Source organism: Bubalus kerabau, chromosome 8 (genome assembly GCF_029407905.1).
Source record: "Bubalus kerabau isolate K-KA32 ecotype Philippines breed swamp buffalo chromosome 8, PCC_UOA_SB_1v2, whole genome shotgun sequence".
In the NCBI taxonomy this organism is placed as follows: domain Eukaryota; kingdom Metazoa; phylum Chordata; class Mammalia; order Artiodactyla; family Bovidae; genus Bubalus; species Bubalus kerabau.
The window spans coordinates 43805171-43823319 of NC_073631.1; the positions used below are offsets into that span (position 1 = coordinate 43805171).

Genomic DNA, 18149 nt, shown 5'->3' on the forward strand with positions numbered 1-18149 from the left:
GTCTACTTTGGGCCAGTATCACTACGTCTTTATTACTGTTGCTTTGTGGGAAGTTTCGAACTCAGGAAGCACTAGTCTTCCAACTTTGTTTTTCAAGATCATTTTAGTTAGTTTGGGGTCCTTTGCAATTTCTTATGAATTTCTAATCAGCTTGTCAAGTTTAACAAAGAAACGAGCTGTAGTTTCTATAGGAATTAAGTGGAATCTGTAGATCAATTTGGGAAGTATTGCCATCTTAATAGTATTAAGTCCTCCCATCCAATTCTTGAGTTTTTTATGTAGTCCCAAAAAAGAATATCTGCAGTTATCTGAAGTAGTTGTGAAAAGACTAATAAGAGACTCCTTCCTTTTCCAAATATTTGTTGTGAGGCTGAATTTTCTCCATTAATTTGGCCAAAATAAAACAGTGAATGTAGAAACATATGTGAGAATCCAGCTGTATTCCCCTAAGCTAGACATTAAAGTGAAAGTGAAAGTGAAGTCGCTCAGTCGTGTCCGACTCTTTGCAACCCCAGGCAGCTCCATCCATGGGATTTTCCAGGCAAGCCCACTGGATTTTCCAATGGAGTGGATTGCCATTTCCTTCTCCAGGGGATATTCCCAAACCAGGGATCAAACCCAGGTCTCCTGCATTGCAGATGCTTTACCATCTGAGCCACCAGGGAAGCCAAGCTAGACATTAAAGAGATCTGCAAAAAAGTAAAACTTACCCCACAATTTTTTTGTTTGGGAAAATATAGTTATTTTTCATAAAATTTTGTTTATGTAATATGAAATGGGCTTCTTGTTATTTTCCAATAGATTAACAAACATTTTTAAAATTCCCTCACTTGAATTCTGAAATGAAACTAGCAAAGATATATAACGCATGTAGCCAAATGTTCTTTGGAGGCCTCAGTAAAGGGATCCTGAGGCCAAAATGTGAACTGTTGTCTTAATACATAATGCCCTTCATTGATGGGTCTGGTTGATTTTTCTGTCCATATTCTCCTATACTGACCAAAATACAACATACTTGTCACATCAATCACAAAAAATGACTTGCATTTCTTCTGATGTATCATGCTTTTCCAAACCTCTGTGCTTTTTCATTTGTTGATGCTTCTGCCTGGAACAAATGCCCCATTGCTGCCCCCTCCTCCCAATTCGTAATACGTCAAAACTTCCACACTTCACTCAAGCCCCAAATTCTCCAGATCTGAGCTCTTTCCATGTGACCACTCTGCTTCGTCCTTTGGACTTCTGAGTTTTCTTTGTTTTCCTTTAAATACTGTATACTCCTGGAACAGGAAACCCCATCGTATTCACTTCAATACATGTTCTTAGCACACAATAAGTGATCAGTTGTATGCTGTAATGTGCTTAGTCGCTCAGTCATGTCCAGCTCTTTACGACCCTATGGACCATAGCGTACCAGGTTCCTCTGTCCATGGAGATTCTCCAGGCAAGAATACTAGAGTGGGTTGCCATGCCATCTACCAAAGGATCTTCCCAACCCAGGGATCAAACCTAGGTCTTCCACATTGCAGGCAGATTCTTTACCATCTGAGCCATCAGGGAAGCCCAAGGATACTGGAGTGGGTAGCCTATCCCTTCTCCAGGGAAACTTCCTGACCCAGAAATCAAACGGGGGTTTCCTGCATTGCAGGTGGATTCTCGACCACCTGAGCTACCCGGGAAGCTCAAGTGATCAGTTAATATTTGCTAACAAAGTATATAATCCTATGGTACCATTAAAAAATTGTCAAACCTATTAGAAACTAGCCTCACACTATGTATTGTTGAATGTTTTATTTCCTATAAAGAATAAAACACTTAGAAGTATAATTATTTAGAATTTATAAAAATTAATGCTTCCAGAATAAAAAGTGCTACATGGAAAAATTGTTACAGGATTTTTCAGTTCATGAAATATAATCCTTTGATATTGTTACCTTTGTGATGTTCAGACCCATTATCATTTCATAGGGGCTTTCCAGGTAGTGCAGTGATGAAGAATCCACCTGCCAATGCAGTAGACACAAGAGATGCAGGTTCAGTCCCTGGGTTGGGAAGATCCAGTGGAGAAGGAAATGGTAACCCACTCCAGTATTCTTGCCTGAAAAATTCCATGGACAGAAGAGCCTGGCTGGCTATAGTCCATGGATCACAAAGAGCTGGACGTGACTGAGCATGCATGCACACATGCATAGATGCAAATAGCTTAGATAAATAGATTAGCTTAACTACAATAATTTTTCTGAAAAGTAATTATAAAAGTTCTTTAATTAATGGGTTCTAAATTATTTGCTTAGGATATGGTGATATAGTGAATTGATAGCCACTTCCCCTTTAATAAAACATATATGAATATTTTGTTACAATTTCCTTGAAAAATCATTATATTTCTTTATAGTTATAAATCTTCCTTTTCACATAAAACTTTTCAATTCCCAAATATTCAGTTACAATAAAACTGTAAATTAGCTACATGGCTACAATGTATTTTGTGAATAAGTTCAATGAAATCAAATAAGCACCAAAGATACTATTTTAACATGACTTGAAATTATATAGATTCAAATATCTTAGATTTCAATTAATAGTTGCAAAACCACAATAGGTAGTGATGTATGTAACACTGCATTTAGTCTACGATATGGGTGTTATATCTCTTTTTAGCATAATAATGAGATGATGTATTTCCTTTATAAATTCCTGAGAAGTCACTAGGTAGAGAACAGTTTGCATTTTGATGGTAAGGAGATAGCTTCAGAATAGAAGCTTTGGAAAGTCAAAGTCTTCTGAAGGTCTCAGCAGCATGTTATGGGGAGACAACTAAGCACGCAGGGTGAGAGATGTTAACTAGACTTGCAGTGATCATTTCAGAAGAGAAACAAGTATCGAGTCACTGTGTTGTGCACCTGAAAGTAAAACAATGTTATAGGTCAGTTATACCTCAGCAAAATAATAATAACCATCTGTACTCAAAGCTAACTGCAAATATAATTGCAATGCCATTTAAATCAACCAGATCTTTTAATAAATGGAATGATTCCTAATTTACCTTACTATAATATCTTAAGATAAAAGCAATACAAACAGGAAAATCTATGAACTAACTTGACTATTGACTAAAGATGCAAACATTCTAAATTTTAATAAATTTAGGGGGAAAATATTCCATTCAGAGTAACAACAAAACTATGAGAATTCATTTTATCTGGTTTACCACTGATCCACCTGGGTTTGGAGACAGTAAAATGTGAAAGTAATGTGCATGGCATCCTAGAATCAATGAAATATATAAAAGGACTAGAAATATACCTGGCTATGCCTAGTTTAAGAAAAACGTAACTCTTAAATTAAAAAACTAAAATCTTACTGAGTACTCAAATACACCCTTAGATTTATTTACAACAGATTCTATATTGAAAGGTCCCTGATAGATTCCTGCATACAGCCAAAACTCTTGCATTTAAAGGTAGAAATGAAGGGGGTGGGAAGGGATATAGATTGCTGCTTCTTTATATAAGTTTGTATTGAAATATGTCACTTACTAAAGCAAGCATTATTATATTGAATTTGAAAGTAGAATTTTCTTTTTACTTTCAATATTTTATTAAAAGAACAAAACTGGGAGGTATTATTGGATCAGTAATTAGACATTTAAAATACAGATGAAGGGAAAGAGCAACAAGGCAAATGAAAAATGAAGCTTTAGAGAGGAAAATAGGCTTCTATATCTCGATTCTCCTTCCTCTGTACATTGCTTAATCTGCATGTTAATGAGGAACAATGGTTACCCCAAGTTTTTATTCATAAAATTTGAAGGTATAAGAATGGAGTTGCCCAGAATTTAGGTCTTAACTCTCCATTGATAGGGATAAAATATGAATTATAAGATCCTTCTTCAAAAGAGTAAATTGAGGAAATTATGTTAAAAACTTGGAGGAAAGGGATTCTAGAAGAATAAACCAGAGATAAGAGAAAAAAATAACAAAGATGCAAAAAAAGAAAATGTGCCAGTTTTCTGCTTTAGTAATTTGCACCTTTTAGACTATGAGTTCAATTAAGAAAGAATTCTTAAAAGCAAGCTTGATGTTACACTTAAGCAGGGTAGAGACCAGAGGACAGTCTATACGAAATTAGTTTAGGGACCTGGGAGATCTCCTCTAAATATTTCCTCTATATTTCATATCTGAAATGTTTTTAGTAGGAAAAAAACACTTCATTTTGTAATTAATTAGAGGTAAATATTATAATGTGTACACCCCTTAGGAAAACTAAATACTGAATAAAATTCATATGTTATAATAAAATAATATTAAATCTTCTGATAATTATAGGGAGATGAAAAGATACATTTGTGTGGTGGAGGGGGTTTCTGTGGTGAAGGATGATCGGAAAGATCACAGTGGAGTATAAGGTCAAAGTGGAGTATAAGTGGAGTATAAATCTTCTGATAATTATAGGGAGATGAAAAGGATACGTTTGTGTGGTGGAGGGGGTTTCTGTGGTGAAGGATGATCGGAGAGATCACAGTGGAGTATAAGGTCAAAGGAGGAAATTGGTAAAATGGAAAGCTCATGATTTGTCCAGGGCAGGCCCTACCAAAAATCTTCAAGTTCAATCTACAATGTGCCAAATGCAACCAAGAAATAAGTCCACAATCTCTTTGTCTTTTTATTCTCTTATGCTTGATTAGAGTGTTTGAAAGTAATATAAAAAAATATTAGGGTTAGTTATGGGAAACAATGAATGGAGGCTCTCACTATGCTTCGTAGTGCTCTGACTCACAGAACACACACAACTACCTACCTTAGCAGCGTGCTGAAAAGCGCACAGGACACAGGGGAAGAAAGCCTGTCGGGTTCCTTATTGCCTGTAGTTTTGTATGCAGATCCGCTCTAGAGAAAGCAGTGATACATTTTATCACTGGCTTCCAGGAGGGATACTCCTGGGAAAGGAGCATAAACTTTGTTTTTCACCTAGTGGCTAATAACTTGGCAGAAACTTGCTGGCTGAGGTACAGAAAGTATGCTTTAAAGTGGTGTTTGTCAATCCTTTTTATTTACCTTTTTAGCCATTTCCCCCTAACCACTTCCCATGAAATTTTAACGCCACAGATATACTGTGTTTTTATTCTATGTGTCATGGTCTGTGCGTGGGTTGGGAAAGGAATTTCCAGACATGAGGCAAAATGAGAGAAGAATGGCGTTTATAAGAGTCGGAGATGCTGTTAGAACAGTGGGTCAGCTCAAGGGACAGCTGAATGCTTTTGCAGGCTTGCAACCAATTTTTATAGCCTCAAGACAGAAAATTCTTACTGGAATGGTGGCATTAGGTGATTGGTTAGGATGCTATAGGGTGGATAGTAGGGTGGGTATTTTACATAAATTATGGGGTCAGGAAACTTGCTGGTTTAGATCTAGAGGCTCATGGCAACTGTTGCTAAGGGGCTTGGTCAGTTACAGAGATTTTTATCCTGTGACCTTAGTGCAGGGCTCCACACCTTTGGTATAGGGCTCCATAGTATGCATGTCTATCATTTATACACAGATGTTTTTCCTTCCCCAAGAACTAAGTTCTGCTCCATTGAAGGAGATATTGCTTCCATTGAGAATATTTGTCTTAAAGTAGTATCTTTGAATGTTGTTATTGCATGGGCAGCTAGTATTCCCTTTTTCCTAATTTATGAAACTACAGTAGGCCATTAAAATATGTTTTTATCCTTTAGAAAAAGACTCAACACCATGTTCATGAAAACTGTAGAGAAATCACTCAGATTAAGCAGTTAAGGAAGATGAGTCAATTGGAGTTTTTCTGGCAGTAAGTCAATTGCTGAGATACTTTCACATCGTCCCACTACTAGAATTTGAAAGAAAACGTCTCATGCCTCTAGAACTAATCTACAAATAATTAGTCATTAATGTTACAAACACTCCATAGTCTTATATACATTGTTTAGAACAAAGAATTGGGATTTTATAAAATCAAATTGGAGAAGGAAATGGCAACCCACTCCAGTGTTCTTGCCTGGAGAATCTCAGGGACGGGGGAGCCTGGTGGGCTGCCATCTGTGGGGTCGCACAGAGTCGGACACGACTGAAGTGACTTAGCAGCAGCAGAATCAAATTAAACCAAAGAAGCAATTCTGCCTCCAGGATGGGGTCACATGACATTTACATGTTTAATTGAATTTACGTAAATGTTCTCCATAATATTTATTTCACTACACATTTTGAAAATAATATCAAGAAAAATAAATATGCATCTTATTTCTGCACACACACAGACACACATGTTCTTTCCTCTGTTACTAAATTATTTTATTCTTCTCTGGCGTAACAGCTCTGCCTTCAGTACTTTGTAATGGCCTATGTCCTTTACAAGGTAGAAAGACAAGTTTTTATCCAATTTTACTTGGGAAGGGAAGAAGTAGGAACCCTATACCTTCCACCCAGCACTGCTCAGCCTGTTCATTTATGAAGTGTCTTCCACCTGCAGCAAGGTAGAAGCATATAGATTTATGCAGGGCCTTGAAGTTACTGAAAATAAACTAGGTATGCAGCACCCATACCAGTGGAATTGTTTCATTAATGTTTACATATTAAACATGGCACGTATCTTACAAAGTTTTTGAAAAATAAATGTAATTCAAATACTTACAGTGATTGATGGTAAATGAGTGAGAGTTAAATAGTTGCCCACTTTAAAAATAAGTTAGATAATGATAGGCAAAGAATGTTTACACAGATTTATAAATAGAGGTCACCAGAAATAGATTTAAAACTATATCAGCTTACTGCAAGATAAAGGTAATTCATGTCACTGGGGAAATGACAAACAACGGCTGATAACTAAAGAGGATCTCTCCCTCCTGCCTTTATTTTTAAAATGCCAAAGGGATCAAAGATATAAATATAGGATATAGAATGATAGAAGTTGTAGAAGAAAATATGAAATAACTGGAGACTAGAAAAATGACTGATCAACTCAACTACACAAAAATAAGACATAACTACAGAGCACAAATATCCTGAATATAGTCAGGATAAATTCAAAATTGTAAAAAAAAAAAAAAAAAATTGTAACAGATGATTATAGGAATAATTAGACTTAAAAGAGCTTCTAAAATTAACAGAAAAAATCAATAACCCAATTAAAATAAGGATATTAATAAATAATTCACCAGAAAAGGAAATATAAATGTCTTTTAAATGTGAAAAGATTTCCATCTTCAATAAATTATAGTACATCTATATAATGGTATCTCTGTATAAACTATGAAACCATTTCAAAGATGCATTGTTAAATTTTCAAAAACAAGGTTAAAAACCAAGAATTTTTAATCTATATATAAAAATGAATATGTGCATATAGTGCTTCTGTGTGTATATGCTTGTATATGCATAGATTACAGCTAGAGAAAGATAGGTGTTTGTCAGTCAGTCATGTCCGACTTTGCAACCCCAAAGACTGGAGCCCGCCAGGCTCCTCTGTCCACCAAGTTCTCCAGGCAAGAACACTGGAGTGGGTTGCCATGCCCTTCTCCAGGAGAGAGAGATGTATGTTATCTATAATCATGGTGTCCCTTGATGGGGGAGGAAATGGGTACTGAGAAGGGATGATTACTTTTCACTACAAACCCTTTCATAGTTTCTGGATTTTGTACCTTATGCATTTATTAATTATTTTTTAAAGTTGTATATAAGTCAATTATTTTCACCATTACTATGATTTTAGATGATCGTTTACATCATTTTATTATTTCTTAGAATTCCAGTATAAATTCACACACACACACAATAGTTTAGTCATTTCTCTCTTGGTGAACATTTTTTCTAATTTTTCTTTAAAGATTTCACAATTGTATATAGTATTTTTCTTTCATGTGCATTGTCTAGCCAAGCTGGTCTCTACGTAGTATTTTTCTTTCCATCAATTTCATATGCCTTCACCAGCTTCTTCTCAAGAGTTTTAAATCCAGTTCATCTTTTAAACCCTATTTTCTTTTTTCACTCTGGCCCTGAATTTTTTCTTTAATTTTATTTCCTATATATTTATTATCACTCTATACCTCTTTTGCTTCATCAATAAAATAGGAATAATAATATCAATCTCAGAGTTTTTGTGAACATTAAATTAATGTGGGAAACATGTATAAATGATTAAATGCTATAAAAACATAAATTATACCCTTCATATTTTGTACTTTATGATAATTATTTCTTATATTATTTGCACTAGTGTCACTGTTATATTATTATCATCTTGTGTACCTACTGTGTGTACATACTACTTTTTTACTAGCTTTGAGTGTTTTAAAGGAGGATTTACTGTTCATCTGTGTATCTTCTACCAGCATATATAGTTGGCATCTTCACTGAGTGGTCCTCAATAATGTTGATAATACAATAAATGCAATAAACAAAATATGACTGATTCTACTATTTGGATTTGGAATTAACAGTTCCATAATTTTTTTAATTCCACAATTAGAGTATAAATGATAGTCTGTAAGATGGCACCCCACTCCAGTTCTCTTGCCTGGAAAATCCCATGGACGGAGGAGCCTGGTGGGCTGCAGTCCATGGAGTTGCTGAGGGTCGGACACGACTGAGCAACTTCCCTTTCACTTTTCACTTTCATGCATTGGAGAAGGAAATGGCAACCCACTCCAGTGTTCTTGCCTGGAGAATCCCAGGGACGGGGGAGCCTGGTGGGCTGCCATCTATGGGGTCACACAGAGTCGGACACAACTGAAGTGACTTTGCAACAACTTATATATAATGCTGCTTTAAGAGAAATGTTCAACCAAAAGGGACACTTCTTGCCTTAATATGTCCCGATCTGCCACCAGCTCATGTAAGATCACATCTTGAAGGAGGCTATTGAATCTACTATAAAACACAGTTCAGATCTCAGCTTCTCTAAGGGACCTATAAACCTCTCAGACATAATCACATTCCCTCTGACTTATTACTATGCCACCTATTTTATCTATAGACTTTGCCTTACCTATTGTCCTGCACATTATTATTCATTTTCATGAATTTTTCCTCTAGCATATGGTGACTTTTTGAGCATATCAACCATGATTTCTCATCCTCATATTCCTAGTCCCTACCACAGTGTCTGGCACATGATACGTCTAGAAATAGTCATTAAATTAGAATTAGGCTAATTTAAGGAAATGAATCACTTCTATTGCATTATAACTGCAAAAATGACTTTGGAGCAGATTTGATCAGATGAAATATATGTTTTATGCAATTCTTATCATAATATCTGTGGTAAACTTAGTAATAATGAGAAAACCCAAAGATGATATATTACAATCAAGCACAGAGTTGAAAAGAAAAAGAACTGCACAGTGTCACTTAATATAGTTCAGTTAACATCTGTTTGTGGTGCCATTATTACTACCTACTGGCTAGTGTTCAACAATGATCAGTAAATTAGTAGGTTGTATTCCTGATGATACATCTATTTTCTGCCTAATGGTATATTAACTTAGCTGACCTTGGCTGTCCTGATTAGAAAAAATTCACACATCAGAACATTGTTTATTGAGCATGTCAAATATTTGCCCTAACTCCTTTGCTTTCCTCTCTTAAAAAAAAATGATGAGTTAAGAAGGCCTAGTAAGAAATTTAAATGCTTCTGTTTAGAGCAAGAGCATCTTCAGTCCCAATCAAATCTGTATATTTATATATAAATATATTCTAACTTATAGATGTTGAAAAATTAGTGAAAATTTTAACTAAGAAAAAACATAAGTAGGGCATAGAGATTATAACAGAAACATTATTTTTGGTTAACATAAGAAGTTGGCCCCCAATTATAAATTCATAGTCAATTGAACACTGTATTTTATGCACTAAAGCAGGATGTGGGAAAACTAGTCCTTAAAAGTAGTTTGATGTATTGGTTTTTCTCCATTTAACTTTTCCTCTCACCTCTGCTTTAAACTTTTCAATGGATTGTATTCCTGGGTGCACCTACTCTCTGGCTTATGATTGAATCTGGTCCAACAAGGCACTGGCAGGCAATGAGAGAAAGGAGGAGTCTAGAGCATTTATTCCCTTTACCCCTTTCATCCTGAAATAGTGTTTGATTATGCCTGCACTGTTTTTTATGGTCAAGGTTCTGTCAGGGAGTTTTACTTCCATGACTATATCTTCTGTCAAGTTCTAACAGCACTATAGGACTTCTAGTTTCAAGAAGGCGGACTGAATGTTTATGTCAAAATTTCTGGCTCCTATTCAAAACTGACACTGTAGTGTAAGTTTAATACAGACACTACATAAGGTTTATAAAAGTAAATAAATATTAATATATAATTACATTGAGAGGGAGATGGGATAAAATATTTTGTTATCATGATGTAATGAACAAAGGCTACTGCTGCTGCTGCTAAGTCACTTCAGTCATGTCCGACTCTGCTACTCCTAGACGTAAACCAACGACATCACCAAGAAGGTGACTACTAGGAAAAGCCATGGTGTCAGCCGGTGGTCATAATTGAGAACATAGAATCAAGACCAACCAAGAATCATCAGGCATCTGAGAAAGGCTACAAATTCCGAGGCAACAAATTCATAAATCAAAGGATTTATATACAATAACATAGAGATAATGTAAAAATATCCAAAGGAATTAGAATACATATAGTTCCTATTCATAAAGAAATAAAAATACATTCACGACACAAAAGTAAATAGCTATAAAATAAAAAGTTACAGTTGTGGAAAAAGAACTTAGAAATCACAGAAATGCCAACTTGTTGGAAATCGGTAAAAAAAAAAAAAAAAAGAAACTCATTATAGTCAGGTTAAATAACAAACTGAACCTAGCTAAAGAACAAAATAGTTCACACATGTAAGATCTACATCTTTCCCTCCAGGAACAATAGCTCAGTATTGCTAATTCAAGATTCCCAGAGACTTGATACAGTATATTACCAGGAATAACAAGAGTTGGGTGGATGGGCAGGCAGGGAGGAGAAGGAGGCGGGCTCTTGGTGGTGGGGCAAGCCTGGAGGCTGAGGGACTCAACAGGACTTTGGCAGGATGGGGATTTAACTGGGGCTGGGTGCATTGACCAGGTGGAGATATCTATCACAGAAGCCACTTAGGCATCTGGGAAATGCAGCTCACATGTATTGATATTTACAGTGCAGTGGGTTTGTTTACGAAAACAAAAGACAATAGAAACAGAGAGCCCACTTCCAAGCAAGATGTTTCTGCTTATTCAGTTCAGTGCTGGAATCATGTTGGTGTTTGCTTTACTTGCAGGTTCCCTTCTAGGTTTGTGCTGTGGTGAGATTTCATTCTCTACATTTAAAGAACATCCTTTCTGAGCTGCTGTGAATAAATTTGCAGTGATACTGTATATCTTCATCTAATGGAGAATTAGCTGTACCTTGAATAAAGACAACTTGTGGACAACTTGATAATATTACAATGTCATCGGACTGGAGCCAGAATCCCAGTGAACCGAATCATCTTGGCATTGACGAGCTCTGGGATAACATCAGAGCAGGAATCCAGCAAGTGTATGCCAGACAAAGTATGGTGAAATCCAGATACATAGAACTCTACACTCTTCTTTATAACCACTGTTTATATGTGTCCCCTCAAGTCCAGACTCAATCAAAAAAGGAGCAGAAGCTGAGGGAAGATGAGAATGTTGGCTTCGAATTATACAAACGAATTAAAGAATTTTTGAAGAATCACTTGACAAATCTTCCTAAGGACGGAGAAGATTTGATGGATATAGGAATAGTGAAGTTCTATACTCAACAATGGGAAGATTACCAGTTTTCGAGCAAAGTGCTGAATGGGATTTGTGCCCGCCTCAATAAACATTTACTTAATAGCACAAATAATGAAGGACACAATGTTTGTGAGATATATTCTCTCGCAATGGTGACTTGGAGAGATTGTCTTTTCAGGCCATTGAATAAACAAGTCACAAATGCTGTTTTAAAACTGATTGAAAAGGAAAGAAATGGTGAATCCATCAATACAAGACTGATAAGTGGTGCTATCCAGTCTTACATGGAACTGGGGGTGAATGAAGATGATCAGTTTGAGGCGGGCCCTATGCTAACAGTGTACAAAGAAGCCTTTGAATCTCAGTTCTTGGCTGACACAGAGAGATATTATATCAGAAAGAGTACTGAATTGTTGCAGCAGAACCCAGTTACTGAATATATGAAAAAGGTGGAGGTTCTTTTGCTGGCGGAGCGGCGGAGGGCCCGGGCCTACCTTCACCAGAGCACCAAGGGCAAGCTAGCCAGGAAATGCAGGCAGGTGCTCGTGGAGAAACACTTGGAGATTTTCCTCACAGAATTCCAGAATTTACTGAATGCCAACAAAAGTGAAGATTTGGCTCGCATGTATAGGCTCATATATAGAATCAAGAATGGCCTAGGAGAATTTAAAAAACTCCTGGAGACACACATTCATAATCAGGGTCTTTCAGCAATTGAGGAGTGTGGAGAAGCTGCTTTAAATGACCCCAGAATGTATGTAGAGATAGTGTTGAATATCCATAAAAAATACAATGCCCTGGTGAGATCAGCATTCAGGAACCATGCTGACTTCGTGGCTGCACTGGACAAGGCTTGCAGTGGATTCATAAACAACAATGCAGTTACCAAAATGGCTCAGTCACCCAGTAAATCCCCCGAATTGCTGGCTCGATACTGTGATTCCTTGTTGAAGAAGAGTTCCAAGAACCCAGAAGAAGCAGAACTAGAAGACACACTTAACCATGTGATGACAGTCTTCAAATATATGGACGACAAAGATGTGGTTCAGAAGTTCTACACGAAAATGCTGGCCAAAAGGCTTGTCCGTCAGAACAGTGCGAGTGACGATGCTGAAGCAAGCATGATCTCTAAGTTAAAGCAAGCTTGTGGTTTTGACTATACCTCCAAACTTCAGCGGATGTTTCAAGACATTGGTGTAAGCAAAGCTTTGAATGCACAGTTCAAAAAGCACCTGATGGAATCAGAGCCTTTGGACTTAGATTTCAGTATTCATGTTCTGAGTTACGGGTGGTGGCCCTTTGAGGCATCTTGTACAGTTCTCTTGCCATCAGAGCTGGAACCATGTTATCGGCGCTTCACAGCATTTTATGCCAGCTGTTACAGTGACAGAAAATTGTCATGGGCATATGAGCTGTCTGAAGGAGAATTAGTAACAAACTACTTCAAAAACAACTACACTTTGCATGCATCTACATTCCAGATGGCCATCCTGCTGCAGTACAACACGGAAGATGCTTACACTGTTCAACAGCTGACGGACAGCACTCAGATCAAAATGGACATTGTGGCACAAGTCTTACAGATTTTATTGAAGTTTAAGTTACTGGTTTTGGAAGACAAAAGTGCAAATGTTGATGAGGTGGAATTGAAACCAGACACCTTAATAAAATTACATTTTGGTTATAAAAGTAAGAAATTAAGGGTTAATATCAGCTTGCCAATGAAAATTGAACAGAAGCGGGAACAAGAAACCATGTACAAAAACATTGAGGAAGATCGCAAACTGCTGATCCAGGCGGCTATTGTGAGAATAATGAAAATGAGGAAGGTTGTAAAACACCAGCAGTTACTCGGAGAAGTAACGACTCAGTTGTCCTCAGTATTCAAGCCTCAGATCTCAGTGATTAAGAAATGTATTGACATTCTGATTGAGAAAGAGTATTTGGAGCGAGTGGGTGATGAAAAGGACACCTACAGTTACCTGGCTTAACCCTCCTGGAAGGGTCTGACTGCGGGCACAGCCCCTCGTCCCCTTAGGAAGGAGGGACACAAGCTCACAGTGGTGGCAGAGTCACTCCGACCTCCTCCTTGGCCCCAGGTCCAGGTACCCATCGCTGGCTCCGGATGGAGAACTGCTTAGAATTACCACACCTCACATCTGTAAATATGGACGCTGATGCCATTTAACCTAATTGAAGACCAGAGGAGAGGAAACTTGCCACCCTGAGGGCTGCATGCTTTTGCATCCAGATCAACCCATTGGCCACATGAATAATAGCTGCTAGCTGGGCAGCCCCTTGGAGGCTGACAGCACCTTGAGAGCAGGTCTGAATGGACCCATTTGTAATCTGTTATGAAAAACCATTTGTCTATGTGCTTCTTTTTTTTAACTGTGGAAATAAAGAAAATTAAAGGGAAAAAAAATGAGTTGATTCTAGAAAGTGTCAAAGAATGTTCAGAAGCATGGAGAATAAATCCAGAAGTTCAAATTTTAATTTCAATAGAATTTCAGAGTAAAGTAATAGAGAGAAATCAAAGAAAGTCAATATTTGAAGAAATAATGGGAAATAATTTCTCAGAATTATAGAAATGTATGATTCCACACGTTACAAAAGTCCATTTAATGCAAAGCAATATCAAAACAAATTTAAAAAGCAAGAAACAAATGAAACCACACCTGAACACATGGTAGAGTAGCTTCCACATGTTAAGGATAAAGGGAAACTTTGAAAGTCATCAGAGGGGAAAAGCAGCATAATAAAGTGTAAAAATCCATTTTCATGAGCTATTTCATTAGACACATGAGGTTTGTTAGATTCATGACATTAATAGAGCAATACTTCCAAATTACTGAGGGAGAGGTCTATTTCTGCAATTGCTCACTAATGGTTTCAAACCAACCTTCCAACCAAGGAAAACTTTATAGACAACATTCAAAATGGAAAGAAAAGGCTGAAAATTGCAGTTAAGCGTTAACCAACAGGATCGGAGTGTTCAAAACCGTCACATTCCAAAGAAAGGATTGGTTCCTGAGTGAAGTCTTTAGAATACCCTTTCTGTTAAGAGTGTATGTACATACATGAGGTCTTGGGGGCATGCCAGACAGTTCTGCTAATAATGTGACATGGTGGAGTACTCGGACCATAGTTTATCAGTTTGACCTCTGGAGTTGCTGGAAACTAAGTAACCAAGGTCAGCCACTTGGACAATAAACCATGTCTACTTTACTGACTCTTAATAGAAACCTTGACACCAAGACTCCTATGAAATAGGCCGTTTTACAAAAGTTCATACACCTTGACACATAAGTTGCTGGGAAATTAAATGCTATTCAATGACTCCAGGGAAGAGGACAGTTGGAAGCTTGTTCCTAATCTCTTCTTGACCCTGACCTTTGCACCTTTTGCCTTGACTGAGTTTAATTTGTATCCTTTGGTGTAGGAAACTATGGCTGAGTAAAACAGCTTTTCTGAGTTCTCTTGAGTCTTTCTAGCAAATCATCAAACCTGAGGATGGTCTTGGAGACCTTCAACATAGAAGGATTTTCAAGGCAGTAAAGACAAACAGAAAAGAAAATTCTAAAGATCAAGCATAAGTGGGAATTTGATGTGTTTGGAAGTCGTATGACAAATTAGCAGTTGGAATGATTAATTTTTATTGGCTCTAGTTCTCCACATGGACAAATATATTTAAATAGAATGCATTTATTTTATTACTTAGCTCAAACACAAACACAAATTCTGATGAAGAATAAATGTAAAAAGAGAAACATGACTTTTAACAAAGAAAACAGTCTCTATGATATTGAGCCCTTTAATTAAAATTTTTCCAAGGTAAAATTAGTTAAAAAAAAAATTGAAAAAATGATGTGGCTATCTCAAAAGTGCTAATAATCATTGACAAAAGACACCACCAACAAAATTAACAGATGGAGAAAAACTGGAAGAAAAAATTATAACTATAAATAAGATATTATAAATACATAAAATATATATTAAAAATAAAGGACCAGTACATAGCATAAAGAACATCTATAAGTCAATAAGAAAGGTGCAAACAACTAAACAGGATACTGGAAAAGGACAGTTTTTAAAAAAATTAAAACAGTTGACATATTAAAAAGTATCCAAAGACAGTAATAATTAAACAAATGTGATTTGAAAGAATAGGAGTATATCATTTTTCACTCATCAAATTTACTTTTTCCTAAGTCAAAAATGGTTTAAATGTTTGAGTCTTGGAAAACTCTCAGAGTACTGATTTTACACTGGGGCAGACAGTTTTCAGGGCAACTTGAGTGTCTTAAAATACGAAAGGTGCATACTCTATAACTTAGTATTTCTGTTTCTAGGTACCTGCTTTAGGGATGATCTACTCATGCATGTCAAAATAAACGCTTATAGATTGCTCTTTCTTAATATAACCTGTTTACTGGCTTTCAAGAACATCACACTCTATTTTGTTCTCTTTTGTCACTATTCACTCCTGACTCTGCACTACGGTTTTCTCTCTCCTGGCGGTGTAAGGTTGAAGTAGACCCAGGCTCAGCCCCTGCTTCTATTCTCTTCTCCAGCTGCATTCACCTTAGTTATCTCAGATGGCTCAAAGCTTTAAACAGCATCTATGGGCGGATAACTCCAACATATCTATCTCCAGATCAGATCACTCTCCCAAACTAGACTCATATATCCAGTGTCCTACTCATTCACTACTGTACAGTTAAACAAAAATCTGTGTCTCCTCAAAGTCCCTTGGCCACCTCCTCATTTACAAAGATGCTTTCTTCCCTGAGGATCACGCTGCTGCTGCCTTTGCCATTCCCCTTGCCAAGATTTCTCTGCTGGCTGGTGATCAAGTTGAGGTCCCAGACTGTTATGCCTCTTATGTCCAACAAACCAATCCACATCCACTTGCATACCGCAATAAAAAATGGGGGTGTGGGATTTGTCATCCTTATTATTGACCACCAAAGTGCTGACCAGTAACATTCAGTAAAGCAGGGCATTGTTCTTGACTAATGGGAATTGAGAGATGGGAGGAAACTGAATAGAAAAATTCTGTCTCTTCTCTCTTCTAAACTATTCTGAGGTGTAGTTTCTTGGGGTTACTAAATTCCAACTGGGAGGAGATGAGAGAAATCACTGCCCTTAAAAAGTGAAATGCGCCTGTGAGCAAGTCAAAGCAGACCTGTAATCAGTCACACATCTGTGGCTCCTTCTCCAGCATCAGCCCACACTCATCACTTCCTCCTCCAAAGTCTTAAACTGAATCTAGATTTCTTCTTCCCATGCATCCCCATGGTATCTAGCATCTTGTTAACACACATTAAAAACTCTCTAAAATGTCTTTTTAAAAGAAAGACAATGAGAATGGGAGATAGGATATGTGAAAGAGAAAGAAGGAAAGAAAAGAAGAAAAAAAAATTCATACCAACATATCAACTATTCTCTCTCTACACAGTAAAGAACTACTGTCTTATTCTTTATCTAAGTAACAAAATCCCAATAATTTATGCAGTTAAGAGAAAAGTCAGCGTTCTTCTAGCAAAGGACCTCAAACCAATATTAAAGTTTAGATTTATCTGAGTAAAAGCAATTAGCTTCTTGGCAAGTATTGAAACAGTAATTGTGCAACTTAAGTATCCTAACCTCTCTTTCCCCCCATTTGGAATTTGCCCAATTTATAACTGACAGGTTGCACTTCATAAATGTTGCTGTCTTTGGGCCACTTCCCTGTACAAAGACTTACATTTGTCCCCAAGAGTTTTGTTATATCAAGTCTATACTCTCTATTCCAGGATTTATGATCTACTCTTTAACCATATCCTAACAATAATCTAACCTTTCTGCCAAAGAATTTTATGTTTTATAATTGCCCTAAACAATATCCACTTTGGTCAGAAAGTCTTTTTTTTTTTTATTTTTTTATTTTTAAACTTTACATAACTGTATTAGTTTTGCCAAATATCAAAATGAATCCGCCACAGGTATACATCCTGAACCCTCCTCCCTCCTCCCTCCCCATCCTGAACCCTCCTCCCTCCTCCCTCCCCATTCCATCCCTCTGGGTCGTCCCAGTGCACCAGCCCCAAGCATCCAGTATCGTGCATCGAACCTGGACTGGCAACTATTTCATACATGATTATTTTACATGTTTCAATGCCATTCTCCCAAATCTCCCCACCCTCTCCCTCTCCCACAGAGTCCATAAGACTGTTCTATACATCAGTGTCTCTTTTGCTGTCTCGTACACAGGGTTATTGTTACCATCTTTCTAAAGTCCATATATATGCGTTAGTATACTGTATTGGTGTTTTTCTTTCTGGCTTACTTCACTCTGTATAATAGGCTCCAGTTTCATCCACCTCATTAGAACTGATTCAAAT

The 18149-nt window shown here is 37.0% G+C and overlaps 1 protein-coding gene across 4 annotated transcripts in view; it reads left to right on the forward strand.

Moving 5' to 3' along the window:
- The window catches only part of LOC129659069 (cullin-1-like), a 120646-nt gene that overhangs the window by 42072 nt on the left and 60425 nt on the right, over nucleotides 1-18149 (forward strand). For 2 of the 4 annotated variants that reach the window (XM_055590138.1, XM_055590140.1), the window contains one exon: nucleotides 11283-14188. The exons of 1 other annotated variant lie outside the window; for it this stretch is intronic. In XM_055590138.1, coding sequence (XP_055446113.1) covers nucleotides 11451-13754 — 2304 coding nt within the window. In that variant the 5' untranslated portion in view covers nucleotides 11283-11450 and the 3' untranslated portion in view covers nucleotides 13755-14188. Of the gene's footprint in view, nucleotides 1-5719; nucleotides 5812-11282; nucleotides 14189-18149 lie in introns of those variants that run through there. One more of the 4 variants, XM_055590139.1, reaches the window with a different exon arrangement.